The 14993-nt window shown below is 37.7% G+C and overlaps 1 protein-coding gene and 2 non-coding genes across 3 annotated transcripts; 1 reads left to right on the top strand and 2 right to left on the bottom strand.

Annotated features, from left to right (window-relative positions):
* The first annotated feature begins 78 nt into the window (after window positions 1–78).
* LOC135619472 (double-stranded RNA-binding protein 8-like) lies at window positions 79–6950 on the top strand. The gene is made up of 5 exons (XM_065121509.1): window positions 79–1248; window positions 1499–1624; window positions 3360–3619; window positions 5997–6210; window positions 6310–6950. The coding sequence occupies exons 2-5, from the start codon at window positions 1540–1542 to the stop codon at window positions 6582–6584; spliced, it is 834 nt and encodes a 277-aa protein (XP_064977581.1). The 5' UTR covers window positions 79–1248; window positions 1499–1539; the 3' UTR covers window positions 6585–6950.
* Window positions 6951–13959: 7009 nt separating this feature from the next.
* Window positions 13960–14078, bottom strand: LOC135621241 (5S ribosomal RNA). Its single transcript, XR_010490465.1, has one exon. It is a non-coding gene; the product is annotated as a 5S ribosomal RNA (ribosomal RNA).
* A 486-nt stretch (window positions 14079–14564) lies between these two features.
* On the bottom strand, window positions 14565–14683 carry LOC135620858 (5S ribosomal RNA). The gene has a single exon (XR_010490088.1). It is a non-coding gene; the product is annotated as a 5S ribosomal RNA (ribosomal RNA).
* Between the last annotated feature and the right edge of the window lie 310 nt (window positions 14684–14993).

The raw sequence follows: 14993 nt of genomic DNA on the forward strand, positions 1-14993 counted from the left end.
ATCATCTAATAGAATCGAACATGACTTCCAATCAACATTCCAAGCCAGAAGAATCGCATCGCAGAAGATCGACATCGTGGTACGGTCAATTTTGATCGTCAATCCGACATCGCAAAATTTATTTGATATGTTATTTTCTGGGTGTTCTCTCACGTTTTGGAAGACCAAAAGAAAAACTCGATTGATCGAAAAAAATCATGCAACTAAAGGCCGGAGAATATTGACATCACAATGGTCAATTTTGATCGTCAAGTTGATTTGATCTGTTGAGGAAAAGAAGCTCGATCGATCGATCGAAAAAAATATATATGTTAAACGAAGGCCAGAGAATGAATCCACAGAACACACAATGCATAATCCAACCAGACTATCAATCCTTTATAAGGTTCTCTACCGTGTGTCCCAACTCACCGACCGGGCTCCCAGAAAGCCCAGAACTGGAGTCGATTCACGCGGCGAACGTTGAAGGAGAAGAGCATGGCCGCGAAATCGGCCCAAGAGGAGAGCTTTTCCTTCCCCCGCGGTTCGAACGCCAAGCAATCGAAGAAGCGTGTATGAATCTGATGCCTCCGAATAACCAGAAGAAGTCTCAATGATGAATAAATGTGGTTGCGTCCAAGGTGTTTGTGGATGTGTCGACAAGAACTTTGTCGTCTTAGAAGGTTGGCTGGAACGATTGGGATATTGGCTTTGTTGTTGCTGTTATTGCGATCTAAATGTGATGATGGAATTCATGTTTGTGACGCACATGAAGAGTATAATCAGATTCGGGAGGAGACGGTGAGATCTCCAGGGGTGTTCGCAAGTTGCAGCTCAACTCGTCAGAAACTCGGCCGAGTCTGGAACTGGTAGCACCGAGTCATGGAACTCGCCCGAGTCATGGAACTCGCCCGAGTCTGAAACCACCTGATTTATGTGAAGTCGCATGTGGGTACGGTCACCAAGATGAGCGTAAGATGAGCGTGGTTTTTAGCAGCATCCCGTCCTTTGAAGAATAGCTAGGGCATCAGCGGTGAGCCTTCCACCTCTCCGCCGCGCCATGCACCGCTGGTTCCAGGACCCAAGGCGTGACCGCCGCGGCGGAGCGGGGGCCAGGGGCAACGGAGAGGAGCGGTAAAGAAGGAATCTTAAAGGTGGAATCCCTGCATGATCGGCGAGCGCTGAGTTAACTATCTTAGTGCTGTTCTTGAAAAGCCAATCTCCTGCGACAATGTGTTCGACTGGCAGAATCATTTTGTTAGTTTTTGGGTAGGGCCGTTTCCGCTTCAAAGATTTGAGCTTTCGTTTTGTTGTCTTTCTTTCCGCTTAATCGCTCTGTGGTTTTTGTCATCATCGCTCGAGTGATGAACAAAGATCGTATCTTTTTCGTGTTGTTGGATCGTGGTCCAGTTTGTCATATTGTTGTCCTGTCACTAACGATGGAGACTTGCATCCGTCATTGGTTTAGTTCAGTTTGGATTGGCGATTGATTCTAAGGAGATTATGATCTTTTGTGCAGGTGTATAGGTTTTCTTGCAACTTCGGTTTCTTGAGGGGCAGATGAATCTGGAGGTGGTTATCCTGAAAGAAGACACAGAAAAAAATAAAGAAAAAACAAGCAAAAAGAATCCCGACGATACAAAAGGTAAAATGCCATAACTAGAGAGGAGGCAGAGTTTTTATCGTTTAGCATACTGATTGCTTTTTTCTTATTTTCTATAATTATTTATTCTTGTTGCTTCTTGGTTTGGCTTTTCTGCTGAATCATTTGTCTGTTATCCTAAGGGTATGAATTATGACAAGTTTTTAGATTTATGTAAGTTTTATGTCTCAATATTTGGTCTTACTGTGTAATTCTGGATCTGGATAAAAGTTAAACATATATATGAAATCTCAATTGAGCGTTTAACTAGATTAGGCTCAGTTGACCTTTTAGATGAAGCCAGGTTCTCAGGTTGTCAAAGTATGGATTATTTAATGATAAAGAGTATGAAACCTTCATCAGGTGAATAAATTATGTGTTACTTAATGAAACTATAATATAGGTAACAGAATCGAGGGAAAGCAAGACAGCCATTTTAGATGACCAATGAGTTTATAGTATTTAAAAGGTTAGAACCTATTTTATTTTCCTCATAAGCAGATTTAATAGAAATATGAGCAAAAAAGAAAGCCTACACAAATTTTGTAATGACATGGAGAACCCTTGATGAGGAACAAAATAGGTGCTTCAGTGGGTTAAGAAGGAAGATATAAATAAATATTAATATGTGAATTTACTTTGGTTATGAAGATATGGTCATTATTATTTAGAGTTTTCATAGAATGCTGAAAAATATACATTTTTACAATTGTCAAATTGTTATATATCAGCATTCAAATCCAGGATTTTATCATTTGATAGTCTGGATTTTAGTGTATTGTGTATTGTTTTCCATAATAGTATTGATCAATTAGAACATGATGGCAAGATCTCCTTTCGATATCAGGATTAAGTAGGAAGGTTTTGGAGGAGAATAGAGTACTTCATCAAGAAGATTGAAGTGAATTAGTTCTGAATCAAGTATTACAGACACAAGATAGCAAATAACTTATGGATTGTGCACAGTATAGCTCAGAGGAACTGAGCAGTTACCATTTATATGGTTAATGGAACTTGTATAATGAAACTTAGAGATGCACAGAGGTATTAATTTTAGTGATGACACCTGTGCATCTTTATAGAAGAGAACCCTACAATCTTTCTTGGTGCAAGGTGTTGGTCATGAAGAGTGAAGACCAAAGAAATCTCATAGCAGCAGACATCTATCGCTTTTGGCTTCTATAAATTCACTGCAGATATAATTTGGCGGCCACAAACTTAATGACCAAAACCGGTCTATGGTATGCTTCCCCTTCTCAAAAGATGACAAACTCTTGGAACAGTCCAGCATTGCTAACATGCATCAGTGCTGGTTTTCATGGCTACCTTGATTGTATACACTGGAAAAAAATAATATTTTTTAACTGCTCTACTGCTTAACTTTGCTAATATGCATCAGAGATGCCAATATCTTTTAACTGCTCTACTGCTTAACCTTGGTAATATGCATCAGAGATGCCAATATCTTTTAACTGCTCTACTGCTTAACTTTGATGATCATAGCAGCACAGCAACTGGGGAGCAATTTGGCTGAGGGCAAACCCTCTATTATTACTAATTGTTAGTCATTTTAGCTTGCTCTGTGGAAGTTTGTCGCACCCATAATTTAATTTCTGAAATTGTAAAATCATGTGACGGTATCCATAGGTGAGTTCGCTAGCAAATTTTGCATGATTCTCAAAAGCTACCTCATCCTGTGGATTGATGGTAATTTATATGGTCTATTGAACCGTTTTAGGGGTGGCAAGCTGCTATGTTTTCAAGAGTCGCTTGCAAGAGTATGCACAAAAAGTAGGCATTCCTACACCTGTGTATCAGACCCTCAAGGAAGGTCCTTCCCATGAGCCTGTTTTCAAGTCAACAGTTATTGTTAATAATACTAGATATGATTCTCTTCCTGGTTTTTTCAACCGCAAGGCTGCGGAACAGTCTGCTGCTGAGATTGCACTCATGGAAATTCACAAGTCTGGCCTGATGACTGAAAATATGCCTACAGTTGTATGCTCCTTTTACCTCATAATTTTAAGTTATTTTATTTAGAAAATATTTTGACTCAAAATAAACAAGCAAATGATGCTACATCCTGGATTAAGTATTCTATTTTATTTATTATTATGGCTTTTTAATGTGTAAGATATTTAAGTATGATTCTTTGCATGGATAACAATAGCTTAAAATGAGTTTTAGTTTTTGTTTGGGTCTTCCTTGCCAACATTTAGTACTAAACACATAATGTGGAAACTTTTGTTCTTAATAGTTTGTTATATTGCAGTTGCTAGTGTTGTCTTGTACATCCAAAAAACTTGTTTGTCTCTCCCACAACCTGGGTTAGAGTTAAGAGTTGTGTACCCCGGACTTGCGTTCTTACCACCTCTCAGAAGGTTCCACGTTCACATCATTGTCAAAAGAACTCTAACCCAAAATTTAAAATTTACACACAAAATAGCATGCATGAGATGGAATTTAAATAACATTATTATAAAAAAAAGGAAGATTTGCAATAGAGGAACAAAGGCTAAAACAGGATGTCATAAAAAAAAAAGAGATGAAGGTTACAACAATGGGCAATCCATCATTCGAAGTATAGCCTTTGTATTGATTAAAATTCATACTGTTGCCTGTATTTATTAATAGACTGAATATAAACTTCCAGGAACTTTACTAAAATCAATTGTGATTGCATCTGTTCCAGTCAATCATCATTGCACATTAGAACTGTCAGTATTGACACATGGAGTGATCCTTTTAGAGGTGGTTGATTGATGGAGAATTGGGATTTATGAATAACCAGTACCAGTAAAAAGAATACTATAACCTGATGTTGAGCTTTCTAAAATAAGAATTTATCTGAATACTAGAAAGTAAGAACAACAGAAGAATCCCAAACCTATTATTGGCCTGATCTGGCATAATCTGAGATAAAGCCGACCAATATTTGGACTTGATCAAGTTGCACTCCTCCTATTGTCGATAATTTATCTCAACTTTGAAGACAAATAACTGTGATCAAAGTTATCGATGGTGTGAACGTGCATTATGACACTGGTGATCTATTCGAGCCTAAGCTTGAGGAACAAGACAAAAGCTCTTACCTCAACTAAATGAGGCACACTTAGAATGACAATTACTGAAGATGTTATTTAAAAAATTAAATCAAGCAATGAATTATTAATTTATTACTTAATAGTATTTAAATAGCTAAACATTTATTCTTGCTTATTAGCTTAAAGCCTCAAATGTTTGAGCCTCGTGTACATTGTGGAATGAATGTATATGATATTGAGGTTCGAGAAGGAAAAGAAGTTCCTGTGACAATGTCATAGCGAAAACAAAAAGTAGCTGCAATAATGCAACAAAAAAGCATGGCAAAAATAATGAAGAGGAACTAAGAATAGAGCAATATAAATACAATGAAGAAACAGGTGAGGAAACTGATCAATACATAACAGTAAAATTGATTAAAAAAAAAGGAACAAAAATTAAAAAGGGACAATAAAGCAGCAAAAACTTTATAAGATTAATTCTTTTCTTCCACAAACAGAATTGATGAGAGTTTCTCCCTTCATAATTTTCATCTGTACTTCGTTGAAAAACATCATAGAATATACAATGAAACAACAGACATCATGTGATTACCTTTATACAAGACATCCTATATGTCTTGTTGAAGCCGCTGAACCTCAGTTCTGGTGAGGTGCAAGATGAGAGTCTTGGAGACCTTAAGTGCACCCTAGATATGCCCTTAGCAATGCCGGTTATGGTTAAACTAGCTGATGGGTAAGTTCAAGTAATCTTGTATGGTTAGCTCTTCTATCCTACTTGTTCAACAGGTAAGCTACATGCTCAGAATGGATCATGGTATGGTTCTTTGTGGTTCATCCTGCATTGTTCTGTGTTCCATAGGAGCATTCAAGAGCTTCATATTTAATGATTTCTGTAAACTTTGAATTTTGATTGAATCCAACTTATCCAGCAAAACTTGGAACCCTAAGTTGTTATTTGTAGTTTTTGCCTGTCATGCTTACGTTAAATATTGCATGATTCGATAAATAAAAACTGTATGCGACCTGCTCTCTTTGTATTTTAGGTGCATTCAGGGGCTTTATATTAAATGTTGTGTGAATAGTGCTCAATTCCGCGACTTATACATCAAACTTTTGGATTTTGGATGGCTTTTATAGATTTTAACCCACATCGCTTACATTAAAGATCACATGATTTGGTAATTAGAAATCCTATGCAACTTGTTTTCATAGTGAGGGGGGAAGTTGTATAAGGATAATCATTTTATGCTAATTCCTTATCATGTTATCAAGATTCTTGTAGTTTAAGTAATCTCTTTTTTTTTAAAAAAAAATTGGGCTATTTTCTCCAGCACGAAACCGGCCTATGCAAGAATCTACTTCAAGAGTATGCACAGAAAATGAACTATGCAATCCCATCCGATATATGCACCAAAAATTCCTCTGGAGCAACTCCTTTTACATGTACAGTTGAGATTGGTGGAATTCAATACATAGGAGCTGCAGCAAGGACAAAAAAGGAAGCTGAGATAAAAGTAGCAAGGACAGCTCTTTTAGCGATACAGAGTAGGGCAATCATATCATTATGCAGATCGATCTAAATAGATGGTTGCTCTTCTTTTTTTTTTTCCAGTTATTTTGCACTACTAATCTTTCCCTGTGCAGGTCAGTCTCAGGGGGGCATAGGTGGTGCCTTGCAGTACACTGTCCTTCCAGGCAAAAGGAAGGTGAAGGAGCCAGAGCTGCCAGCTGAAGCAGTGAAAAAGATTAAACCCAAGAAGGCCAACTTTAAGAAGTGGTCGAAAAAGCAGTTCCAACGAAGTAAAGACAATCAAGTAGTCCAGTCAACCAAAAATGAAACTGAGGTTTATATGCTAGAAGATGCTTCAAGGGTGCCCAGCAGTGCTATCCAAATCGAGGAGGCTGCTCATGATTCTTGAGGTGAGCATGATCAGTCCAAATCTGGAGACCTGAGCTCGTAGTGACTGTAGAAACAAGTGGATAATTGGATGTGAATGGTGAAATTTAGAGCTTTGTTGAGATTGGTAGTCTGTAAATTTAGGTCTCGACACACCATAGAGTTACAAAAATCACTTGTGTGAGTCTAGTTTAGAGTCAGCATAGAAGAACAGGTTCTGGTTGGATGTTGTTTTCAGTCTACAAAGTACTGGGCAGTCTCTCTGTTGGCCATTATTTCTTGTTCTTCAATCTATTATAGTTTACTGTCCAAAAGTAGGTTTCAGGGAACTACTTGTGACAAATTACTCATTTGGATTAATATGATCATGTGTGAGAGGAATTAGTTAGCTGAATCCACAGGATGTGTTATGCTCTTTCTTTGTTTGCTTCTTTTTTTGTTTGTCATCACAGAATAATAAGCAAGTCAATTGCATTACAAGTATGGCATCAACTTGTACATGTGAATCTAATGCTGGAAAAGATAGTTCTGCTTTTGTTCTGTTGTGTGAATATAGGGATTATCCACATTTCATATATTTGCAGTGTGATTCTGAAGAGTGTAACAGAGTGATGAGATAACTATTATTCAAATTAACTTACATTCTAATAATATAGGGATACAAATATTTAAATAGTGAACCTATAATTTTTTTTTAATGAATACCTGTATTCAAATTTTACCTTTTTAGCAACTTTGTGAAAACAAATGTATCAAGGTTCACTTACCAGAGTAACAACATAAATATTATCCATTTTACTAAATATTTTCACCGTAGAGAGGAAACAACATTGTAATAATGAATATATATATTTTATATTCTTGTATGAATTCAAGGATATTTGTATTAAGAGTCTACATTTTTAGCGAGTGTAATGAGAATTATATAGTATTTTAAAAATATTATCCATTTTACCCTGTGCAAATAACATAAGAGTAGTGAATTTATAGTTTTTGTTATTTCTTTATAAATATAAAAAATATTTATATTTAAGTTTAATATTTTTTAGGTATGATTATGTGATACAGTGTAATGTGTATGAATATAATGAAGATGAGAAATAGGCCATGAGGAGGGAATTAAGATCACATATGATGCTGAAGTTATTGGTGAAGGGGAGAGAGAGAGAGAGAGAGAGAGAGAGAGAGAGATAGATGAGAATGACAAAATAACTAAAAATAATTTATAAAAGATGAATCCAGCAATTGCATCAGTTCATTAAAAAGATGAATCCCCTTCCTTTTCATCTAAAATGATAATTTTGAGTTTTAGTTTCAAGTGTATATGATAATTTCACAATTAAAAATAAATAAATAAATAAATAAAGGGATCTAACAAGTGGCTGTACCCCATAGAGAGGTCCATACTTGTGGAATTGAAGTCGCTCCAAGCCGAGATAGAGTGCCGAGACATCACCCGCTAAAAGTTCTTCCACTCACCCTCCTGAAACGCCTCCGGAACCTCCTCCCCCTCCGCCTGGTGACCCCTCCGAAGCTCCTCTCTCATGGGCGGCACAGCTTCCTGAAAGCCAAATGCAGCTATCCAGAGAAGATCCAACGCATTCCGGGCAGTTCTGAGGAGGTTGATGCCGCTTGGCAGACTTGGAAGACAACCCATCCATTAAGCTCGGCCCTTCCAAACTTCGGCAGTCGAAGAAGCTGCTGGTCCATATCATAGACATGACCGATCCATGTTATAGACATGACGATGACTTGTTTTGGTTTAAGACGAGATGCTAATAGGAGGTCAAACCTCGAGCTCGATTCGAGGGAATGAGATATTATTTGATTCATAGTTATCTAGTTATCACTAGGTCCTATAAATAGGACCATAGTTCATGAAGGATATAGAGAATGTGTGCACTTGAGAATATCTTATAAATGTTCTTGTCAATATTCCTATTTTAAATACTACATTAGTTTTTTTGAATCGAAAGGATTCATTTTATTCGTATCGTAGTATGCTGTTTTTTCCTTGCTCCTCCATGCCCAACATTTGTGGTATCAGAGCCTAGTTTCAATCTGAATTGGGCATTATGACTTTTAATGACAATTCTATGTCTCAACCCCTTATCCCCATCTTCTCGAGCAAAAGTTATGAATTTTGGAGTATCAAGATAAAGACTCTATTCAAGTCTCAAGATCTTTGGGACTTAATAGAGAATGGATATGTGGATCCGGATGACGAAATCAGATTGAGGGAGAATAGAAAGAAGGACTCAAAGGCATTGTTCTTCATTCAACAAGCTGTACATGAGATAATCTTCTCAAGAATTTCAAGGCTCATCAAAGGTGATTACGGTAAAACTTCAAACCCTTCGTCGTGAGTTTGAAATTTTATTCATAAATAATAATGAATTGGTGCAAGATTTTATTTCTCGAGTGACTAAAATTTCAAATGAAATCTTACGGTAACATCTTCCTAATCATATAATTGTTGTAAAAGTTTTAAGAAGTTTAACTCCGAAATTTGATCATGTTGTTACCGCGATTAAGGAGTCAAAAGATTTATCTACATATTCATTTGATGAACTAATGAGTTCCTTACAAGCACATGAAGCAAGGTTGAACAGGTCACTTGAAAAAAATAAAGAAAAAATATTTTAGGTTAAGAGGTCACTTTGATGGGCATGATGAACAAAGACAATCAAATTATGATAAAAAAAATTACAAGAGTGGAATTCAATGTTATTATTGTAAAAAGTTTGGTCACATGAAGGCAGATTGCTGGAAAAGAGAAAAATAAGCAAGCTATGTGGAGGAAAATGAAGAAAATAGTAAGTTATTTATGACTCATTCACAAGTTTATAATATCTCAAATGATATTTGGTTTCTGTATAGTGGATGTTCTAATATATGTCAGGTATAAAATCAATATTTAGAGATATTAATGAAACTCACAAGTTGAATGTTAGACTTGGAGATAACAAGCAAATCCAAGTGGAGGGGAAAGAAATAATTGAGGTGAAGACAAATTAAAGAATGGGTCTAGTTTATGACATTTAAGATATGAACAACATAACATTAAGGGTTTAATTGTTAAGTAAAAAAGGAATGATTTTCGGATTGTCCAAGATTAATACACTTGATGTATGTGAAGGATGCATTTATGACAAACAAAGTAAAAAACTATTTCCTATTGGAAAAGCATGAAGAGCATCTAATTGTCTTGAATTAATTCATGTTGACTTTTGTGGACCTATGAATATAAAATCATTTGGTGGAAGTCAATATTTTTTATTATTTACAGATGATTATAGTCGCATGAGTTGGATATATTTTCTGAAATTGAAATCTGAAATATTTGATAATTTTTAAAAATTCAAGGTACTTGTAGAAAGACAAAGTGGTAGACACATAAAGACACTTCAGATAGATAGAGATAATAAATTTTTATCTAATGAGTTTAATTCTTTTTGTGAAGAAAATGATATTCACAAAGAATTGACAATACCATATACACCGGAGCAAAATGGTGTAGTTGAACGTAAAAATCGGACTGTCGTTGAAATGGCAAGAAGTTTGTTTTAAGGAAAACAAATTCCAAATCAGTTTTGGGTAGAAGCAATTGCAACAACAGTTTATTTGTTGAATATTTCACTAACAAAGATTGTTATGAATCAAACTCCTTTCGAGGCTTGGTATGGTATAGAACCAAGTGTAAGACATCTAAGAATTTTTGGATGTATTACTTATGCTTTGGTGAATTCACAAAATCATCACAAATTTGATGGAAAATATGAAAAATACATCTTAATTGATTATTTCTTACCATCGAAAGCATATCGATTATATAACCATATTAGAAATGTTCTGTTTGATGAAAGGGCAAGTTGAATTGGGAGACCAATAAAGATGAAACACAAATATAAATTCTAGTAGAATTAGACACTTCACATAATCAAATGACAAATCCTGCTCCAACAAGTTCATCGTCAACCTCACCCAATAGCAGTTCAAATTCTGATTCCTCAAATAAAACCTCTCCAAAAAATTTCAGATGGTTAACAGAAATTGTGTCGAAGTGTAGCATACAAAAAAGACCTCATGCTTTTGTTTCGGTCGGCCACAAACTAGAAGGATGCCCTGATAAGCCGTCGTCGACTCCTAAGACCGGAGCAGCCTCGGCGGCCATCGCTGCAGTGTCTCCTAAACCAAAACCACCCTCCCTCAAGTGCCTACAACGAGGAAGAACTGTACGGTGGTCCAAAAACGAGGTAAGCCTACGCCTAGAAAGGTCAACCCCAAGAACCAAGTACTCATCAATTTTCCTATACGGTTTGGAGCGCGCAGATCCTGCTCGTTCTGACAACGATCGAGGCGCCCATGCCTCAACGAGGGATGGTGGTGGGGACTATGGAAACCGTGACATCTTCCACGACGACGGGAGGAAGCTGCAGCCATACGGCGAGTAACTCCCATATGAGGAAGAACCCAAATGGTACGAATTCTCCTAGAAAGATGGACCAAAATCCCGTCGTATACCTCTCCAGGGAATTTTGTAACATCCATCGTTTCCGAATGTTCGTATAAATTTCTAGTGATAATGTAAGCATCTATTTTAAATTGATAAAAGAAATAGAGTATGAATTAGAGGTAACTTATTTTTAAGATTTGGGAGATTTGTTCAAAAAAGAATCTGAGGACCTATATGTAAACCCTGAGGACCTAATCGTGAATATAATAAAAACAAGGACTAAACTGCAAAATGCACAAAATAACAATTCTCAAAGGCAAGTGTTCTAACCCCATCCTATAGAATTTTTAGTCTCTGTTTTATGTTGATTCAAAATAAACTGAAGGATTTCTATTTAGAAACCGATATGTTCTCTCCTTGGGCAAAGAACCATCGATTCTGAAATTTTTCGGTAAACTGACCCCTATATACGATTCCAGCTATAATTTTTAGTACTAAATGCAGATTTGAACAGGACCTAGTTTGTTTGAAATTAGACTCTTATATCTTTCTTTTGACACAAATTTTGAAGATTTTGAATACCGAATACTTACCCAAACGTCTGTTGCAAATGAGTCTATGAACGCTGCAAATCAGGGATTAAAATTTATGACCTTTTGATACTGAAATGCCTATAACTCCCTGTTGGAAATTCTGATTTGTACCAAACTGATTTTATTTGAAACTAGACTTGAAAATATTTCTTTTGAAATATAGTTTGAGAATTTTAGAATCCAAATGCCTACCCTAGTATCTGTTGAATCCGACCCTATGTATTCTGCAAAACAGTGATTGTGTTTTGACCTTGGGTTACCAAATCAAAGGTAACTCCTTGTTGGAAACTTTGATTCGTACGAAACTTGTTTCAATAGAAAATAGGTTGGTATATCTTTCAATGACAGCTTTATTAAGGGTATTGGAGTATAATTGATAATCTGAAGTATTTGTTCTATGTGCCATTGGAATTCTGTTAGAAATTGAGCTTTGGTCGATTTCGCGTATTCTGTTTCATTCCTTTGGATATTGAATTCTTCTAACCTTCTTATTTGAATTGAGCTAAATATGATTGCTTGGATTCCCTGTATACTCTTGCTTCCATTTCATTCCTAATATGAATACATTTGTGAGAGATTTGTTCCTTGCATCATATTGTCTTGAAAAGGCACATGTACGTTTTGTTGTTTCGCGTGTGCTTCCGATATATGCTACTTATTGTTAAAACTGCCCTCTTGTACTCTGGTGTGTGGGATTGTCTGGACCTTTGCCAGAAATGGTAAAGGGTATGTGCTTATTGCCCGCTCTGTGGGATATTCTGAACCTTTGCTAGAAATGGTAAAGGGTATGTGCTTAGAGCCTGCGATGCTCTGCCGGCCCCCTCTGACTTCACCTAGATGTGGGTGGATGGAGCTCCCAGACGTGGGAGACTTTTGTAAGGTGGTCATTCAGAAATGGATGAATCACATTCTGACTGAGATCCCACTACACCTTCTATATGTTTGATATGACATTGAGAGTTTTGGTGAGTTGTTTCTGTTCATGCTCTGGATAAGAATGATATGATTGCAACGTCAAGGACGACGTTTGAGCTTCTGTACGATATTTGTTTTTGTTATGCTCTGAAATGCTTCATTCACTGATGATTTTGCTTCGAAATGTTCCATATGTCGTTGATATGCTTCGGAACATTTTATATGCCATTGATAAGCTCCGATATATTTCCTTTGTTACTGATATGCTCTAATTACTCTATGCCCCATCTGTTAGGAACCAAATATGTAAGATTGAAAGGACAATTGTGTTTCTGCTCCTAATGATATTATGTCTACGAAATCGTATATTCTGCCTTGTATTTTGAAACAGTATCTCTTTGGAAATTATACTATTTTGATATGGATATGTTAGTCACTTGCTGAGCTCTTTATGCTCACCCAGTTTGTTGATAAATTTTTCAGGATAGCGTATTGTTTGCTTAAATGTTAAGATTGGGCTGAGGCGGTGGAAAGTTTAGAAGATTTTGGGCAGATCTTTGTTAGCATATGTGTATTTGTTGTATAAGATACTCTGCATCTTATGAAATGTGACGATGAATCTAAACATGTGGATTTTATGTAAGATAAAGGATCCCTCATGTATAGGATTTTGGAATGTTAAGTTAAATTCATTTAATGATATGATCTTATGGTAATCGTTGGTTTGGTGACTGCATAGACTTCCCGACTTGTGAATTTATGTTGTGGTTATTATTTTGATGAGTTGAGTTCAGATTGTATGAATTATCGAGTGATGTGTGGTATGTTTATGAATTGCACAGGGTTATGAATTTGTAGACTATAGAGGTGAAATTTTGATATGAATGTTTTCTTAGTGACCTCAAATCTGTGTTTGGATCCTGGGTTAGTTATGATGAAAACTTTAAATATTGTGGATATTTTGAGGGGCGTGACAAATTTACCCAAACTCAACCCTTTTCTTGAAACATAGGAACAAAACAGGGGGTCACCCATCCTAGTACTACACTTGCCCACGCACGCTTAACTTCGGAGTCCTGATGGGATTCGCTATTGCGGCCCCATTCCGGAAAGCTCTCTCCGAGCCCCACGAGACTGACTGCGTAGCGGTCACGACAAATTCCGAGGCCCAAAACCATCGCCTCGGAGGTCGACGGGAGAGGTTTTGGCCGCACGGGGCGCAAAAAGGAGTGCGACATGAGGACTTCCCAGGGGGTCACCCATCCTAGAATCATGTCTGATCATTGTATGTTTATGAAGAAATTTTTAGATCATGATTTCATTATTCTCCTGCTATATGTTAATGACATTTATTGTTGGCCAAAATGCTGGAAAAATTGAAAAGCTTAAAAGAGAGTTTTAAGTAAGTCTTTTGGCCGCTCGAGGCGGAAAAATGAGTGCAACATGAGGACTTCCCAAGGGGTCACCCATCCTAGTACTACTCTCGCCCAAGCACGCTTAACTTCGGAGTTCTGATGGAATCCAATGCTTTAGTGCTTGTATGATCGCAATAGTTTTGTGTGCATCGTCCCTCGCCTTTGTACTCTCGAACGATCTCGGAATCGCCATTGTCGGATCTCTCCGATGCCCACGAGGCCGACCGCGTACCGGACACGGCAAGCATGCGCCGAAACCATCGGGACTTTCTCGAACGAACTCGGAATCGCTATTGCGGCCCCATTCCGGAAAGCTCTCTCCGAGCCCCACGAGACTGACAGCGTAGCGGTCACGAAAAATTCCGAGGCCCAAAACCATCGCCTCGGAGGTCGACGGGAGAGGTTTTGGCCGCTCGGGGCGCAAAAACGAGTGCAACAGGGGGTCACCCATCCTAGAACCATGTTTGATCATTGTATGTTTATGAAGAAATTTTTAGATGATGATTTCATTATTCTCCTGCTATATGTTAATGACATATTTATTGTTGGCCATAATGCTGGAAAAATTGAAAAGCTTAAAAGAGAGTTTTAAGTAAGTCTTTTGGCCGCTCGGGGCGCAAAAAGGAGTGCAATATGAGGACTTCCCAAGGGGTCAACCATCCTAGTACTACTCTCGCCCAAGCACGCTTAACTTTGGAGTTCTGATGGGATCCGGTGCTTTAGTGCTGGTATGATCGCACTCGTTTTTTGTGCGTCGTCTCTCGCCTTTGTACTCTCAAACGATCTCGGAATCGCCATTGTCGGATCTCTCCGATGCCCACGAGGCCGACCGCGTGCCGGACACGGCAAGCGCGCGCCGAAACCATCGGGACTTTCTCGAACGAACTCGGAATCGCTATTGCGGCCCCATTCCGGAAAGCTCTCTCTGAGACCCACGAGACTGACTGCGTTGCGGTCACGGCAAATTTCGAGGCCCAAAACCATCGCCTCGGGGTCGACGGGAGAGGTTTTGGCCGCTCGGGGCGCAAAAAGGAGTGCGACACGAGGACTTC

Source organism: Musa acuminata, chromosome BXJ2-8 (genome assembly GCF_036884655.1).
Source record: "Musa acuminata AAA Group cultivar baxijiao chromosome BXJ2-8, Cavendish_Baxijiao_AAA, whole genome shotgun sequence".
Taxonomy (NCBI): domain Eukaryota; kingdom Viridiplantae; phylum Streptophyta; class Magnoliopsida; order Zingiberales; family Musaceae; genus Musa; species Musa acuminata.

Excerpts from the sequence above, each read along its gene's own strand:
- LOC135619472 (XM_065121509.1), top strand. The coding sequence starts at position 1,540 with ATGAATCTGGAGGTGGTTATCCTGAAAGAAGACACAGAAAAAAATAAA. Across the intron at positions 3,620-5,996 it reads CTGAAAATATGCCTACAGTT|CACGAAACCGGCCTATGCAA; the intron begins GTATGCTCCTTT and ends TATTTTCTCCAG. Across the intron at positions 6,211-6,309 it reads AGCTCTTTTAGCGATACAGA|GTCAGTCTCAGGGGGGCATA; the intron begins GTAGGGCAATCA and ends TTCCCTGTGCAG.